Below are 12,717 nucleotides of genomic sequence, written 5' to 3' on the forward strand. Positions count from 1 at the left end.
TCAAGAAGATAGTAATACTGTAATAGCATTGTATGGTGACCCATGGTAGCTACACTTATGACGAGGACAGCATAAGGTATAAGTTGTCTAATCGCTGTGTTGTACATCTGAAACTAATGTAACATTGTATGTCAACTGTACTTCAATGAAAAAGAAAGTTAAAATATAATGCATGTAGGAACTGTGCATATAGAGGGAAAATGTAGTTTCTTTAACAGAGACTTAGAGCACATCCTTGGTCAGGTTTCTGTTATTAAAAAAAAAAAAATTGTTTTCATTTTTACTTCTCTGTTTTCCAAACTTAATTTTTTAAAAATCTTAGATAAAACTGTCTTTAGAATCAGAGTGGAGTCTAGGGTGTTTTGACAACATTATTTGGTGAATATTAAAAAACCATATTGAATAACATTATGCATCTGAACTTACTGCATTTATGTAACTGCTTCTTCCTAACAGGGAAAAATTGAAGAAGCATTGAGTGCATTCCAAGAACTAGTGCGCAAATACCCTCAGAGTCCACGGGCAAGATACGGAAAGGCACAGGTATCTGAAGTCATTCCTACGTAGAAGATGTTTTTGATGTTCTTGTGTTCTGTGTAATTGGGTTTTTTCACTGCCCACCGTTTGTATTTCTCTTTGTCCTTCTAACTTATAAGCAGAGTCAGTTTCTCACGCATATGTGTACACTCAAGCAAGAAATACCGTTTTAAGTATGACAGTTAGCTATTGCCATTGTGTCCCGGTGAATCCAGTAGCGTTTTCCTGCTCTCCCTCCATCTGGCTTCTCCCTGGATTTGAAAAGAAAAAAAGAAGAACACTTTGGTCCTTGATCTCCCGTCACCGTCATGCCCCATTCTGCCAAGTTTTACCGTAGGCTCCTCTGAGCTATAAGAGCCGCAGTTTTGCAACTAGAGGCTGCAAGTATGCTTAGGAAAGTCTTGAAAATATAAAACGGAGTTATATTATCAGCTCCCCTCTTCCTGTCTCCACTCCCTCATCTCCTTTCTTCCCTGACTTCCCCATCGTCCAGCTCCTCATTCTGTGAAGCTTTTCCTCACCCACCTGTGGTTGCTGCGGTTGGCTGTAAAGCCACCATGTACCATGTGCTCTTTTAGACCCTGGGATTATCATAATGAGCCCTCTAGAGGTCTCTGCCCTTGTGGATCTTATCAGCCAGCAGGACGTATTTTAAACGTTACTTTATCAAAACTGAGAGGGAGACAAACCAGAAGAGACTCTTAATCTCAGGGAACAAACTGAGGGTTGATGGGGAATGGGGGGAGGGATGCGGTGGCTGGGTAATGGACACTGGGGAGAGTATGTGCTATGGTGAGTGCTATGAATTGTGTAAGACTGATGATTCACAGACCTGCACTCCTGAAACAAATAATATATTATATGTTAATAAAAAACAAAGTCACTTTGTCAAAAATTACTTAGAGGAAGCCCCCTATATGCAGTTCTAGGTGTTGCAGATGCAGCCACCAGCAGAATGTATGGTATTATCATTGTGGTGACAAAGGCAGCCCAGGAGACAGAACAAGTAAAATATATATGCTCGTCAGTGAGAAGTGCTGAGAACCTGTAAAAAGCAGAGTACGCCACAGGATGTGTGAGGGAGTTGATATGTGGGCTAGGGTGTTTGGGAGAAGTCTACCGACGAGGTGACATTTGAGCCAGGGCCTGAATAAATAAATATAGAAATATATAGTTAAGGATATTATAACGTATTAAACATAAATATATTAGAACATCTTATGTAAAATACGCCATAAAGAAAAGGAGAGCATACCTATTAAGATTTTTCTGGCTATGAGCTATGAGGCTTGAGGGTGACGGGGCAGACAATGCTTTAGATACACTGATCAGAAAAGGCCTCTCTACTGAGGTGACGAATGGCTGAAGTGTGACAAGGCAGCTGAAGGAGCTGTGCAGGCAGAGGGAACAGTGAGGGCAAAGACCTGATACAGGGAAGTCATGTTGGCGTAAGAAACTCAAGAACAGAAAGAAGGGCGTGCTGAGGGAGGGCGAAGTAGGACAAGAGGGGCCAGGGCCTCACAGATGATATTCTCTGTGCCCTGAGAAGCATTGCAGGGTTTCTGCCTGGACTTGGCAATCTTGTTTTTTCATGAAGATTGTTTTGGTTCCTCGGTGGGGGATAGATTAAAGGGGCAGCAGTAGAAGCAAGAAGCATAGGGGACGACTATAGCTGTACTCAGGGAGCACTGGCCTGGACTGTGGCCATGGCTGTGGTGATGGGGAGATGGTGGGGAGGGCTTCCTGTTGGTGTGGGTGTAAGGATCAGAGAAGACAGGACTGGAGTCCTGGGTTTGGGGTTTGGCCAGAGGAGGAGAGAGAGAGCTGGTTGCTCACAGGGAAAACTGGTAGAGGAACAGGTCTAGGGAGGTGAGAAGTCAAGAATTCGCTTTTCGTCCTGTAAAGTTTGTGATGCCTATTGGACAGTCAAGTGGACATGTCAAGGAGACATTGAATTTTATGAAGTCTGGAATTCAGGACAGAAGCCAGGCCTGATACACAATGTGTCTGGCAGTGAAGCTCCCACAGCCCAGCCTGGAGGGGATGAGATTCTCAACCCTACCAGGAAACAAAAGGCGCAAAGCTACAGAAATTTTCCAGACGCAGAACCTAACAACACCCTTTGGGGAGGGGTCAGTGCAGTGACTCGTATATGGCACTCACCTAGGACCTAACGCATCTATGGATAAAACAAACATGTTTTGCTCAGAACTAAAGGTGGCGACCACTTGTTCCAGATCCTCGAATTCTTCTTATCTCCCTATTAAAAACTTATTAGTTAAATTTTATTAATTAAATTTTAATAAATTTAAAAATCATTTTTATTTTTTTATTATTTTTTTTAAAGATCTTATTTATTTATTTGACAGACAGAGATCACAAGTAGGCAGAGAGACAGACAGAGAGAGAGGGGAAAGCAGGCTCCCTGCGGAGCAGAGAGCCCGATGCGGGGCTCGATCCTAGGACCTTGGGATCATAACCTGAGCCGAAGGCAAAGGCTTTAACCCACTGAGCCACCCAGGTGCCCCTAAATTTTAATAAATTTAGGCTGTGAAAAAATAACACAAATATGTTTCTCCTATCCATGGTACAGGCCAGGGGTAGCAGACAGCAATTATATAATTTTTGTAAGTGAATTTGGTCAGTAATCCTCCAAAATTGCTAAGCTGCGTTGGTTTTAGGCAAGAGTGAATGTGTTACCAAAAGATCATGCCTGTTCATTTAAGTGATGAGCTTCATTATTAGTTTTGGCGGTCATTTGATTAAGAGAACATATTAACTAGAAAGAAAAAAGATTGATACAAATGTTAACTTGTGACAAAAAGTACTTTGTGCTTTAGAATTTTTCTTTGTATGTGATAGTAATTATGGGGGTCAAAGTCCAGGTAAATGTGGTACTTTCACCCATGGTGATTGCTGGATTTATATCCTTATTTAACTGTAGGAATTTGAGAGCTAGCCCTAAGGCAAAAATTTTTATCTCTTAACTATTATGCTACAAGGTATTATTGATATTAATGTTAATGAGGCATAAAGCAAAATTTAGGCATGGTAAATTAAATTTTAAAAGAGTAATTTAAAAGATATTGTAAATGCTTAGAAGTTTTAGAAATCAGTTCAAAAGAAGCTGGATTTTATAGAGAGGAAGAAATGATGACTTTTTCATCCTTTGTTTGCACATCACACAATTACACTGGAATATCCCAACAAATTTTTTTTAATACCCCAACAAACTTGTAAAATGTAGCAACGTTAAGTTAAATATGATCTATAATTCTGAAGCATCACTGATGCTGTCTGATTCCTTGGATCACCGTGAAAATCAATTCTGACCAAATTCCCTGAACATCAGATACAACATCTTAAATCGTAAACGCAGTTCACTTTATTATCTTCACAAACCATTAATGCCTCTGAGGCAGAAAATGACACATCTCCTAGGAAGTTTGGATGGTTGAATTAGTTCAAGTCAACAGAAGGCTTTGTGGTGTTAACATCCTGGAACAAACGTTCAGTTTCTGCCCAAATCATTTTATGTACGGGTGCTAAACTGATAATGATCAATCTATTTGATTTTGATTTTCAAAGCCAAGTCTATTATTTTCATTCAAAAGAATTTAAGATGGAGATGTCATTTTTTCATACCAAGATTTTCCCAATTCTGGAAGTTGCAAAATGTTTTTACTTTGTTAAAATGAAGAAGTTTGAGATGCGAGGAAGGGAGGAAACAAAGCATATAAATTGTATCATCTTCCTCTCTTTTTAGATTGGGTTTAGTTTGATATTTATTCCAATTTCTGTAAGGAAGGATTACCTTGGTAGACATTTGTCCTTACAGTAACCTTGACCTGACCCTCCAGATCCAGGATCTATTTGGTAGATCCCCAAACCCAGGACTCCAGCTTGAAGAGGGTGAACTATGTGGTCTCAAAAGGGCTGTCTCAATTCCAAGACTCCATCACTCTCAGACGTCATCTATGAATAATAATGTTTTGGAGAGCTAACTCACCATAGCTAAACTCACAAGAAACTGATGCCTGAACAGAAAAGCCAGCATATGAATATACCGAAGGCCAGAGGGGCAGGATGGCCAGTGTGAGTCATTAACCGTGAACTCTCTCTCCTGGCAGATAAGTCTATAATGGAGACAGCCCATTTACAGATATGAAGAGATAGCGGTATCTTCTGAAGCTTTTTTCTATCAAGCAAGGGTAAATTGCCCTTTTTCAATCCAGAGATTTTTGTCTTATCACTTTTCCTTTATTATAAGTCTGTCCACTTCTCTCTTTCACTCTGCTTCAGTCCTAGCCCTCATCATCTTGTGAAACTTACCTGATCAGTCCACTTAACAAGTTATTTCTTTGAGGTGTTATTTTCTTTCTTTTTTTTTTTTAAAAAGATTTTATTTATTTGACAGACAGATCACAAGTAGGCAGAGAGAGAGAGGAGGAAGCAGGCTCCCCGCTGAGCAGAGAGCCCAATCCGGGGCTCAATCCAAGGATCCTGGGATCATGACCTGAGCTGAAGGCAGGGGCTTTAACCCACTGAGCCACCCAGGTGCCCCTGAGGTGTTATTTTCTGACAGGCTCTCTGCAGATATTAACAATTTATGCTGAATCTTACTAGTTTTTGCTTTGGGATCAGGGAGGAATGGCTCATTTTCTTACCATGCCCTCAAATTGTGGAGTTGTGCTTTACTTTGGTTCTTCAGGAAGCTATATATTGACTGCTGCACACCCTTTATTTTAAACAGCTGAACATGTTACATAGGATATTAGGAGAAAAACATTCTATATGCGACTTCTAGCCTCTAACTGGTACCATTTTTCCTCAAGTAGTAATCTTCAAATTATAGTTTACTAAATCAGGTGAGATTTTGACTACCATTTTACACATTCCCCTTTTTATCACTATAGCATTTCACTCCCCATTTTCAATCTCCTGCAAAAAATCTTGCTTATTTCACGGAGAAAATAAAAGTATCCAGAGAGAACTTCCATGTGATCCCACTACAGCATTGAGAGCCCACCTCCACCTGTTCCCCTATGCTCTGCCTTCCCACCTATTAGCATGGATGAACAGTTCTGGTCCCCTTTCCCATCCTCTTCCACCTGCTGAAGGAAAGCATGCTGATTTTTGTGACTTATTCTGTATCATCACATTTTCCCTCTCTACTGACTCTTTTGCATCAGCTTCGAAGCATGCTGTTATATTTCCCATTGGTAACGGAAACAAATTCCTCTCCCTGATCTCCACATTTCCCTCCATCTATTGGCTCATTTCTCTGCTTCGCTTTGAGGGTTGTCTGCACAACCTTCCTGGTTTCCTCTGGTCCTGCTCCATCCTCTGGTTTCCTCTGGTCTCCTCTGGTCCTGCTCCATCCTCTTACGGGTCCCCAGTTGTCCCATATTTCCCAGATGGTCAGGGCCATCAGAGGTGCCACATTGCCCAATCCAGCCAAAATGTTCAACCTGGTGTCCCTTCTAACATGACTGATCACTCCCTCTTGAAACCTTTTGTCCCTTAACCTCCAGAACACTTTCTTGTGGTTATTTTCTTCTTACCTTACAGTAAGGTAAGGTTATTTTCTTCTTAACCTTACCTTCTTATTTTCTTCTTACCTTTTTGAAGACCCTCTCCTGTCTTTCTGACTTCTTTCCTGAACCCCAAATGCATATATGTACCTTTCTATCCAGCATATCCACTTGGGTACCTAACGGGTGTTGGGTTTAATATGTCTAGAACGGAACTCCTGATTCTGAATGCCTACAAACCTGTTTATTGCCCTGTCCTCCCATTCTCGGGATGGCAGTTCCCCCTGGGTATCGCTCAAGCCAAAACCCTTGAATTTATCCTTGACCTCCCTCCCTCCCTTTCTGTTGCATTTCTGCCCACCTGCAAACCTGTTGACTCTGACCTTCACAATGTATCTGTAATCCCCCTACCTCCTACCACCTCTTTCCTACCACCGTAGTCCAAACCATCCTCATCCCTGGGTCTGGGGTCCTGCTAGAGCACCATAGCTGGCCGCTGTGCTCGTCCACCACCCTTTCGGTCTGTTCTCCCTCCCACTACCAGTGTGATCCTCTCCACGTACATCAGATCATGTCAAAAACCCCCAGTGTCAGGGCGCCTGGGTGGCTCAGTGGGTTAAGCCTCTGCATTCAGCACAGGTCATGATCTCAGGGTTCTGGGATCGACCCCCGCATCGGGCTCTCTGCTCAGCAGGGAGCCTTCTTCCCCCCACTCTCTCTGCCTGCCTCTCTGCCTACTTGTAACCTCTCTCTGTCTGTCAAATAAATAAATAAAATCTTAAATTAAAAACAACAACAACAACCTGGTGTCTTTCCATCTCACATCGTGTAAGTCTAGTGGACTTGGCAATGGCTTACCACGTTTTTCATTACCCAACCACCACTCCTTCGCCAGTCCCCTCCTTACCCCCCATCCTGCACCAGCCTATCCTCTCCCCCTCACTTCCCTGCCCAGGGCTTCGCTCTTGCTATATTCTCTGCCTTGGAATGTTCTTTCCCCAGATAGCCTCATGCCTCACTCCTTCTCTTCTTTCAGTCCATTCCTGGTCATCCTGCCTGAACTAACTCTTCCTACCGCCCCGCTGTCGGCACTCCTAAGCCTGCTTCGTTTTTGGTCCCCAGCACTTGTGGCCGCCAGACACACAGTACTTTGATTTGTATATCGTCTTTCTCTTCGTAATGAAGCAGAATGAAAAAAGAGCTTTATCTGTTTTGTTTACTTTGCCTGCCATGTAGCTCCCGGATTATAGTTGTTGAGTGAATGCGTGAACATGCAGACAAATGGCTGAGAAACAGGAAGTCCGGACTGGAGCCCTGTCTTTGAAATATGAATGTGTAACATGATACATATCTCCGTGAACCCAGCATAGATTAATTATTCCTCCTTTTATATTTTTTTCTCATCTGTAGCTTGGTAGCTGACTGGTCTTCATGTTATTGAGATAGCACGTTGCGTCGCTTTTCTCTGTCTGCTTTTTAATCTCTTGATAAAGAGAAGATTTTAATCTGTCTCAAAATGCTTTTCCCACATGTCCAGAAATTGACTTTACATGTATATTTGGGGTGATTACAAATACAGCCTGTCATGGGACACTTACCCATTGTGGGGACTTCCTCTAGTGTGAAGACGATCTGGCTGAGAAAAGAAGGAGCAACGAGGTGCTGCGTGGGGCCATCGAAACCTACCAGGAGGTGGCCAGCCTGCCTGATGTCCCCACAGACTTGCTGAAGCTGACCTTGAAGCGGCGCTCAGACAGACAGCAGTTTTTGGGTAAGACAGAATAAGAGTTCAACCCCAAATGCTGTGCTCTGTGCTCTTAGAAGAGCTTAGTTACCTAGGAGGGAACCTGAGTTTCGCAACTACTTTCAGGTAATTTACACGAATGGGTCCTAGACAGAAATGGTGGTCCTGACCTTAATACTTACAGAGATGCAGATGGTATTTCACCACCTTTCCCCACTACCCTCCTCCCCTCCAATTTTAAAGCTGACGTAGATGGGATGCTGGGAGGTTGGATAATTTGCCTAAGGAATCACAGCTAATAAATTAATGGGTCTGGAATCAAAACTCTTCCTGCTATGCCAAACTCTTTTCTCTCTTAACGATAACAAATCTATTCATGGGTGTTGAGATTATCAGTGGAACAATTTTTCTGTTTTCTTGGTTTTTAAAAAAGATTTCATTTATTTATCTGACAAGAGATTGAGAGAGAGCACAAGTAAGCAGAGGGAAAGAGAGAAGCAGGCTCCCCCTGAGCAGGGAGCCCGACGTCGGGCTTGATCCCAGGACCCTGGGATCATGACCTGAGCTGAAGGCAGCTGCTTAACAGACTAAGCCACCCAGATGCCCCTGTAGAACAGTTTTTATAACAGATGGAATATTAGGAGTTCTAGACACTAAAAATTTTGCCTGTCAAGTTTGACTCTAGACCAAGGAAAATGATAGGGAAAAAACCTTTTTAAATCTTTAAGTAAATTTGCCACTGCTTTGCAAAGAGCAGCATAAGAACATCCTCCTCTCTGACCCAAGCGCTGGGGCCAAAGGCAAGTAAGACTAGCTTGAACCTAACTTCATTATGACCAGGCTTCTGATTCTCTTCCACCTAACTTGTCATCAGGAAACCAGATGGAAGTGTCTAGGTGCTAGTGGCAGGTGCTAGTGGCCTGATACGTTACATGAACAGTCATTGGTGCCACTAGGAGAGGCTCATCTAAGTGATACCGAAGGCCAACTGACCCTGTTACCAATTTCCTGAGGGATAGGATTAAGAGTAGTTGTGTCACTTTGGTAAATGACCTAAGTCTGATAGGAGTAGAACCCAAGGGATGATTAGAAACTAAAAGAAAGAGTCCATTAAACTTCTGTGCAAATGGACTAGTCCAGAAGAAGGAAAACATACAGCACCCACACAGGATGGGAAAGGCAAGGTTGGGACTCAGGGGAGGCAGTCGCCTCGGGCACAAAATTAGTAGCACTGAGCTTTCCTCTTGCCTCAGGCTCCAATATGCCTTGGTTAAACTCTGTTTACTTATTCTGTCCTTCAAATTTTGATATTTTGTTCATTGTGGATTTTTTACTTTAATTTTGCTTTTTAGAAAGAATGTATAAAATCATCACGCCTCTGGATGACTGAATTTTTGACAGCCTCTTAAACTTTGCATTGAGCGCCTCACTTGCCTCTCCTTATTCCTGGCCCTGGGGAAAGAATCTACTAATACATCTAACCCCCTTCTGCAACCATCTTGAATATAGTCTCATTTTCCTCCAAATGAGAATGAGGCACGTTCCTTAGAGGAGGTTGTATGAGGAAGGGATTATAGGAAGAAGATTTATTGAAGGTGACAAGGGGGTGAAGTTTACTCCCAGAAGAGCGGGGTAGCATGATGCAGAGTAAAGGAGACAGGAAGGGCAGCTGGAGGGATGTTTACCCGGACCGTTGCAATGGTTAATAGGGGAAATGTAGGAGCAGAGAAAAAAGTATGAACTAAGTTGGCCAGATGGGGGGGAAGGGAATGTATAGAAAAGTAAAGTCAGATTTGTGAGTGAGGGAATGAATCACCAAGCTACCCAATCCAAAATTGGCTAGTAATGGGAAGAAGGCCGTGGAATAAGCTGGGTGGTGTTTTATGCCAGGTAGTTGTATCTGTTAGCAGGACACACAACAGTATTAGCTTATTGATAGTCCTATCATACTCTTGGCTAATAGTTTGTGGGCAGCTGAACCCTTTAGGGGAATTTATCTTATCATGTATACTGGTCTTATTTTGCACATTTTCCCATATTCAATTTATTTTCAACTGTGGTGAGGAGGAATGACAGTTGGCCCCAGAAATTTTAAGTTTCCATCACATAGCCTTAAAACTCGACCGAGGCTGGGGTGTTCATGATTCCTGTTGTGCATAGCATCCTATCATCCACCAGAGGGTCCCATAATACCAGCTGATGTCTTCTTGCTCCTTGACTAGGTCATTCATTCATTACCTGGAGATGAAGACACTTAATTGGAACTAGCATGAGCGATATACCCCAGTGCCTTTTCAAGTTTCACAGAGAGTGCTACACCCAAAATCCGTTAGACTTTTTGTTTTCTCTCTTTTCATAAAATCTTAAAATTAATTGTAATAAGCCAAAGATAACCCAATGAAAGAGTTTGTTGGTTTGTTTTTTAACAAGGAATTGATAAAACCTTTCAAAGAGGGCATTTGACATAAGAAGATAAATGTTGGTGAACTCAGAAAATGATAGTCTCTCCTGTCTCTTGTGCTTTGTGGACACAATACGAAGATGACCAGGATCTGCTTTTATTTCTGTTGAGTTTTGTTTTTTTTTTCCTCTTCCCACCAAATCAGGTCACATGAGAGGCTCCCTGATTACCCTACAGAAGTTAGTTCAGCTGTTTCCTGATGATATGTCTTTAAAGAACGACCTTGGAGTGGGGTATCTCTTGATAGGGGATAATCACAACGCTCAGAAGGTCTATGAAGAGGTAAGCAGAGAGCAGTCTGCTGTTCACCACATCCCGTTGTTTTGAGCATGAAGTTTTGTTTTTTTTTTAAAGATTTTATTTATTCATTTGACAGAGATCGCAAGTAGGCAGAAAGGCAGGTAGAGAGAGAGGAAGGGAAGCAGGCTCCCTGCTGCGCAGAGAGCCCGATGCGGGACTCGATCCCAGGACCCTGGGATCATGACCTGAGCCGAAGGCAGAGGCTTTAACCCACTGAGCCACCCAGGTGCCCCTTGAGCGTGAAGTTTTAATGTCACCGGTGAATTGCATTTATTTCACCCAACCTCTCGCTTTCTTCACTTTAAATTCAGTTAAAGAGAATATAAGTATTAGTCTAGTTGACATTCTAAATTTTGTCTCCCTCTCTTAAATTTTGCCTTAATCGGAAAATTTTAATTTAATTTTTAATTTAATTAATTTAGTTAATGCCTGGTACCTCAAAACCTTCAACTTATTATTGTGATAATTTTTTTAAATAAATTTTAAAGATTTTATTTTTATTTATTTTAGAGAGAGAGAGAGAGAGAGAGAGAGTTGTGCGCACACGTGCATGCGCATGGAGGGGCAGAGAGGGAGGGGGGAGGACAAGCAGACTTGCTTCTGAGTGCAGAGCCCGATGTGGGGCTCAGTCTCAGGACCCCAAGATCATGACCTGAGCTAAAATCGAGAGTCCACACTTAACTGACTGAGCCATCAAAACACCCCTATAATTGTGATGGTTATAAAACTTCATATTTATCAGTCCATAAACACCTTTTCTAAGAGTGTGCTTCATGATAGGAAGTAGAACTCAGTTTTTCCATTAATGGAAAAACACCCAACTTTTTCCTTTTTTTCATTCAAAGTCCAGTCTAAAGAGAGACTACAGAGAAGGAGCCTTTCAAGCATGTGGAGTAAATTACTCACGTCCTGGAGGGCAGTAACTCTTTGATCCTCTAGCAGGGATATCTTTGAAAGGATTTCTACTTTAGAAAGGTTATTTTAATAGATAAACTCCAAGTTACAAATAACTATAAATCTAGGAAACTTGTGTTCCTTCCAGTAATGAGAAAATTCATTTGGCATAGAATAAACAGGATACCCAGTGAACTTCGAAGCTAGAGAAAGTTAATGCCTCCATAAAAGAAAGGGGAACCCATTTACCTGTTACTCTTTAATTTAGATGTTTTGGTCAGTGGTTTTCAGGCTGATGTATTTTACATCAAAATGCTACTACTCAGTGATAGCCCGTGTGATTCCTTCTGGTTTAAAAATGCTGTCACTCACAGAGGGGTAAGGTTTTCTTTTTTTATTTTATTTTTATGGTTCTGGAGACTTAATTGAAAATCATCAAATTTCAGAACAATTTTCTCTTCATCCTTGTCATAATTTTCATATTTTCTCAGAGAATAGAAAGAAGACTTGTGTGTTTTATAGCATGCCCAATATCTACATAAAGTAGATTGATCCTGCAGTGTTGAAAATGTGTACACTTCGCTCGTTCCAGGTCATAAAAGAAGTCCAGGTGGGGTGATGTAGTTGCTAATGACCAAAACCTAACACTTAGCGCCCTGTCTTGCAAAGGTGGTTTAAGGGAGATAATCATGTGTCTCACAATTCAGGATCATATGAATCTAAGAGTTGGCCAACTGTATCAGATACACCCATTATTCTGCCACTTTCTAAAGTCTCAGAGATGAAATTGTAGACTTCCCTCCCTCTGCCCTCCTTTCTTTCCTTCCTTCCTTCCTTCCTTCCTTCCTTCCTTCCTTCCTACCTTCCTTCCCTCCCTCCCTCCCTCCAAAAAACAGGATCAAGTGTTGACTGGATACCAAGCACATTTGAAGTTAGGGCAGGATCTGAAAGCATACTGGGTTCTCCCTCCCACTATGGATTTGTCCTTCCTCAACCTCTCAGAACGTTCCTTGAATATATTTACTATTTTTACCTGATAATGGATCTCGGATATGTGAAATATTTTAATTCATCTTGAAAAATAAAATTTATCTGTTGTCTTTTCTATGTTTGAAATCATAATCTCATCTGACTAAGCATAACAAGATGCAGAAAATCTAAAATAGGGCCCTATTATACATTCAAGTGGGTTTCTTTTTAAGGAGCATGAATTGAAAATATGTGTGGGATCTGCCTTTTATTCCTCC

At 41.7% G+C, this 12,717-nt stretch overlaps 1 protein-coding gene across 7 annotated transcripts in view; it reads left to right on the top strand.

Moving 5' to 3' along the window:
- Nucleotides 1-12,717, top strand: part of ASPH (aspartate beta-hydroxylase) — a 219,663-nt gene that overhangs the window by 148,108 nt on the left and 58,838 nt on the right. For all 7 annotated transcript variants that reach the window (XM_047728089.1, XM_047728090.1, XM_047728092.1 and 4 more), the window contains 3 exons: nt 457-543; nt 7,692-7,842; nt 10,422-10,558. In XM_047728089.1, the coding sequence (XP_047584045.1) occupies nt 457-543; nt 7,692-7,842; nt 10,422-10,558 (375 nt within the window). The remainder of the gene's footprint in view (nt 1-456; nt 544-7,691; nt 7,843-10,421; nt 10,559-12,717) is intronic.

This window comes from Lutra lutra, chromosome 4 (genome assembly GCF_902655055.1).
Source record: "Lutra lutra chromosome 4, mLutLut1.2, whole genome shotgun sequence".
NCBI lineage: Eukaryota > Metazoa > Chordata > Mammalia > Carnivora > Mustelidae > Lutra > Lutra lutra.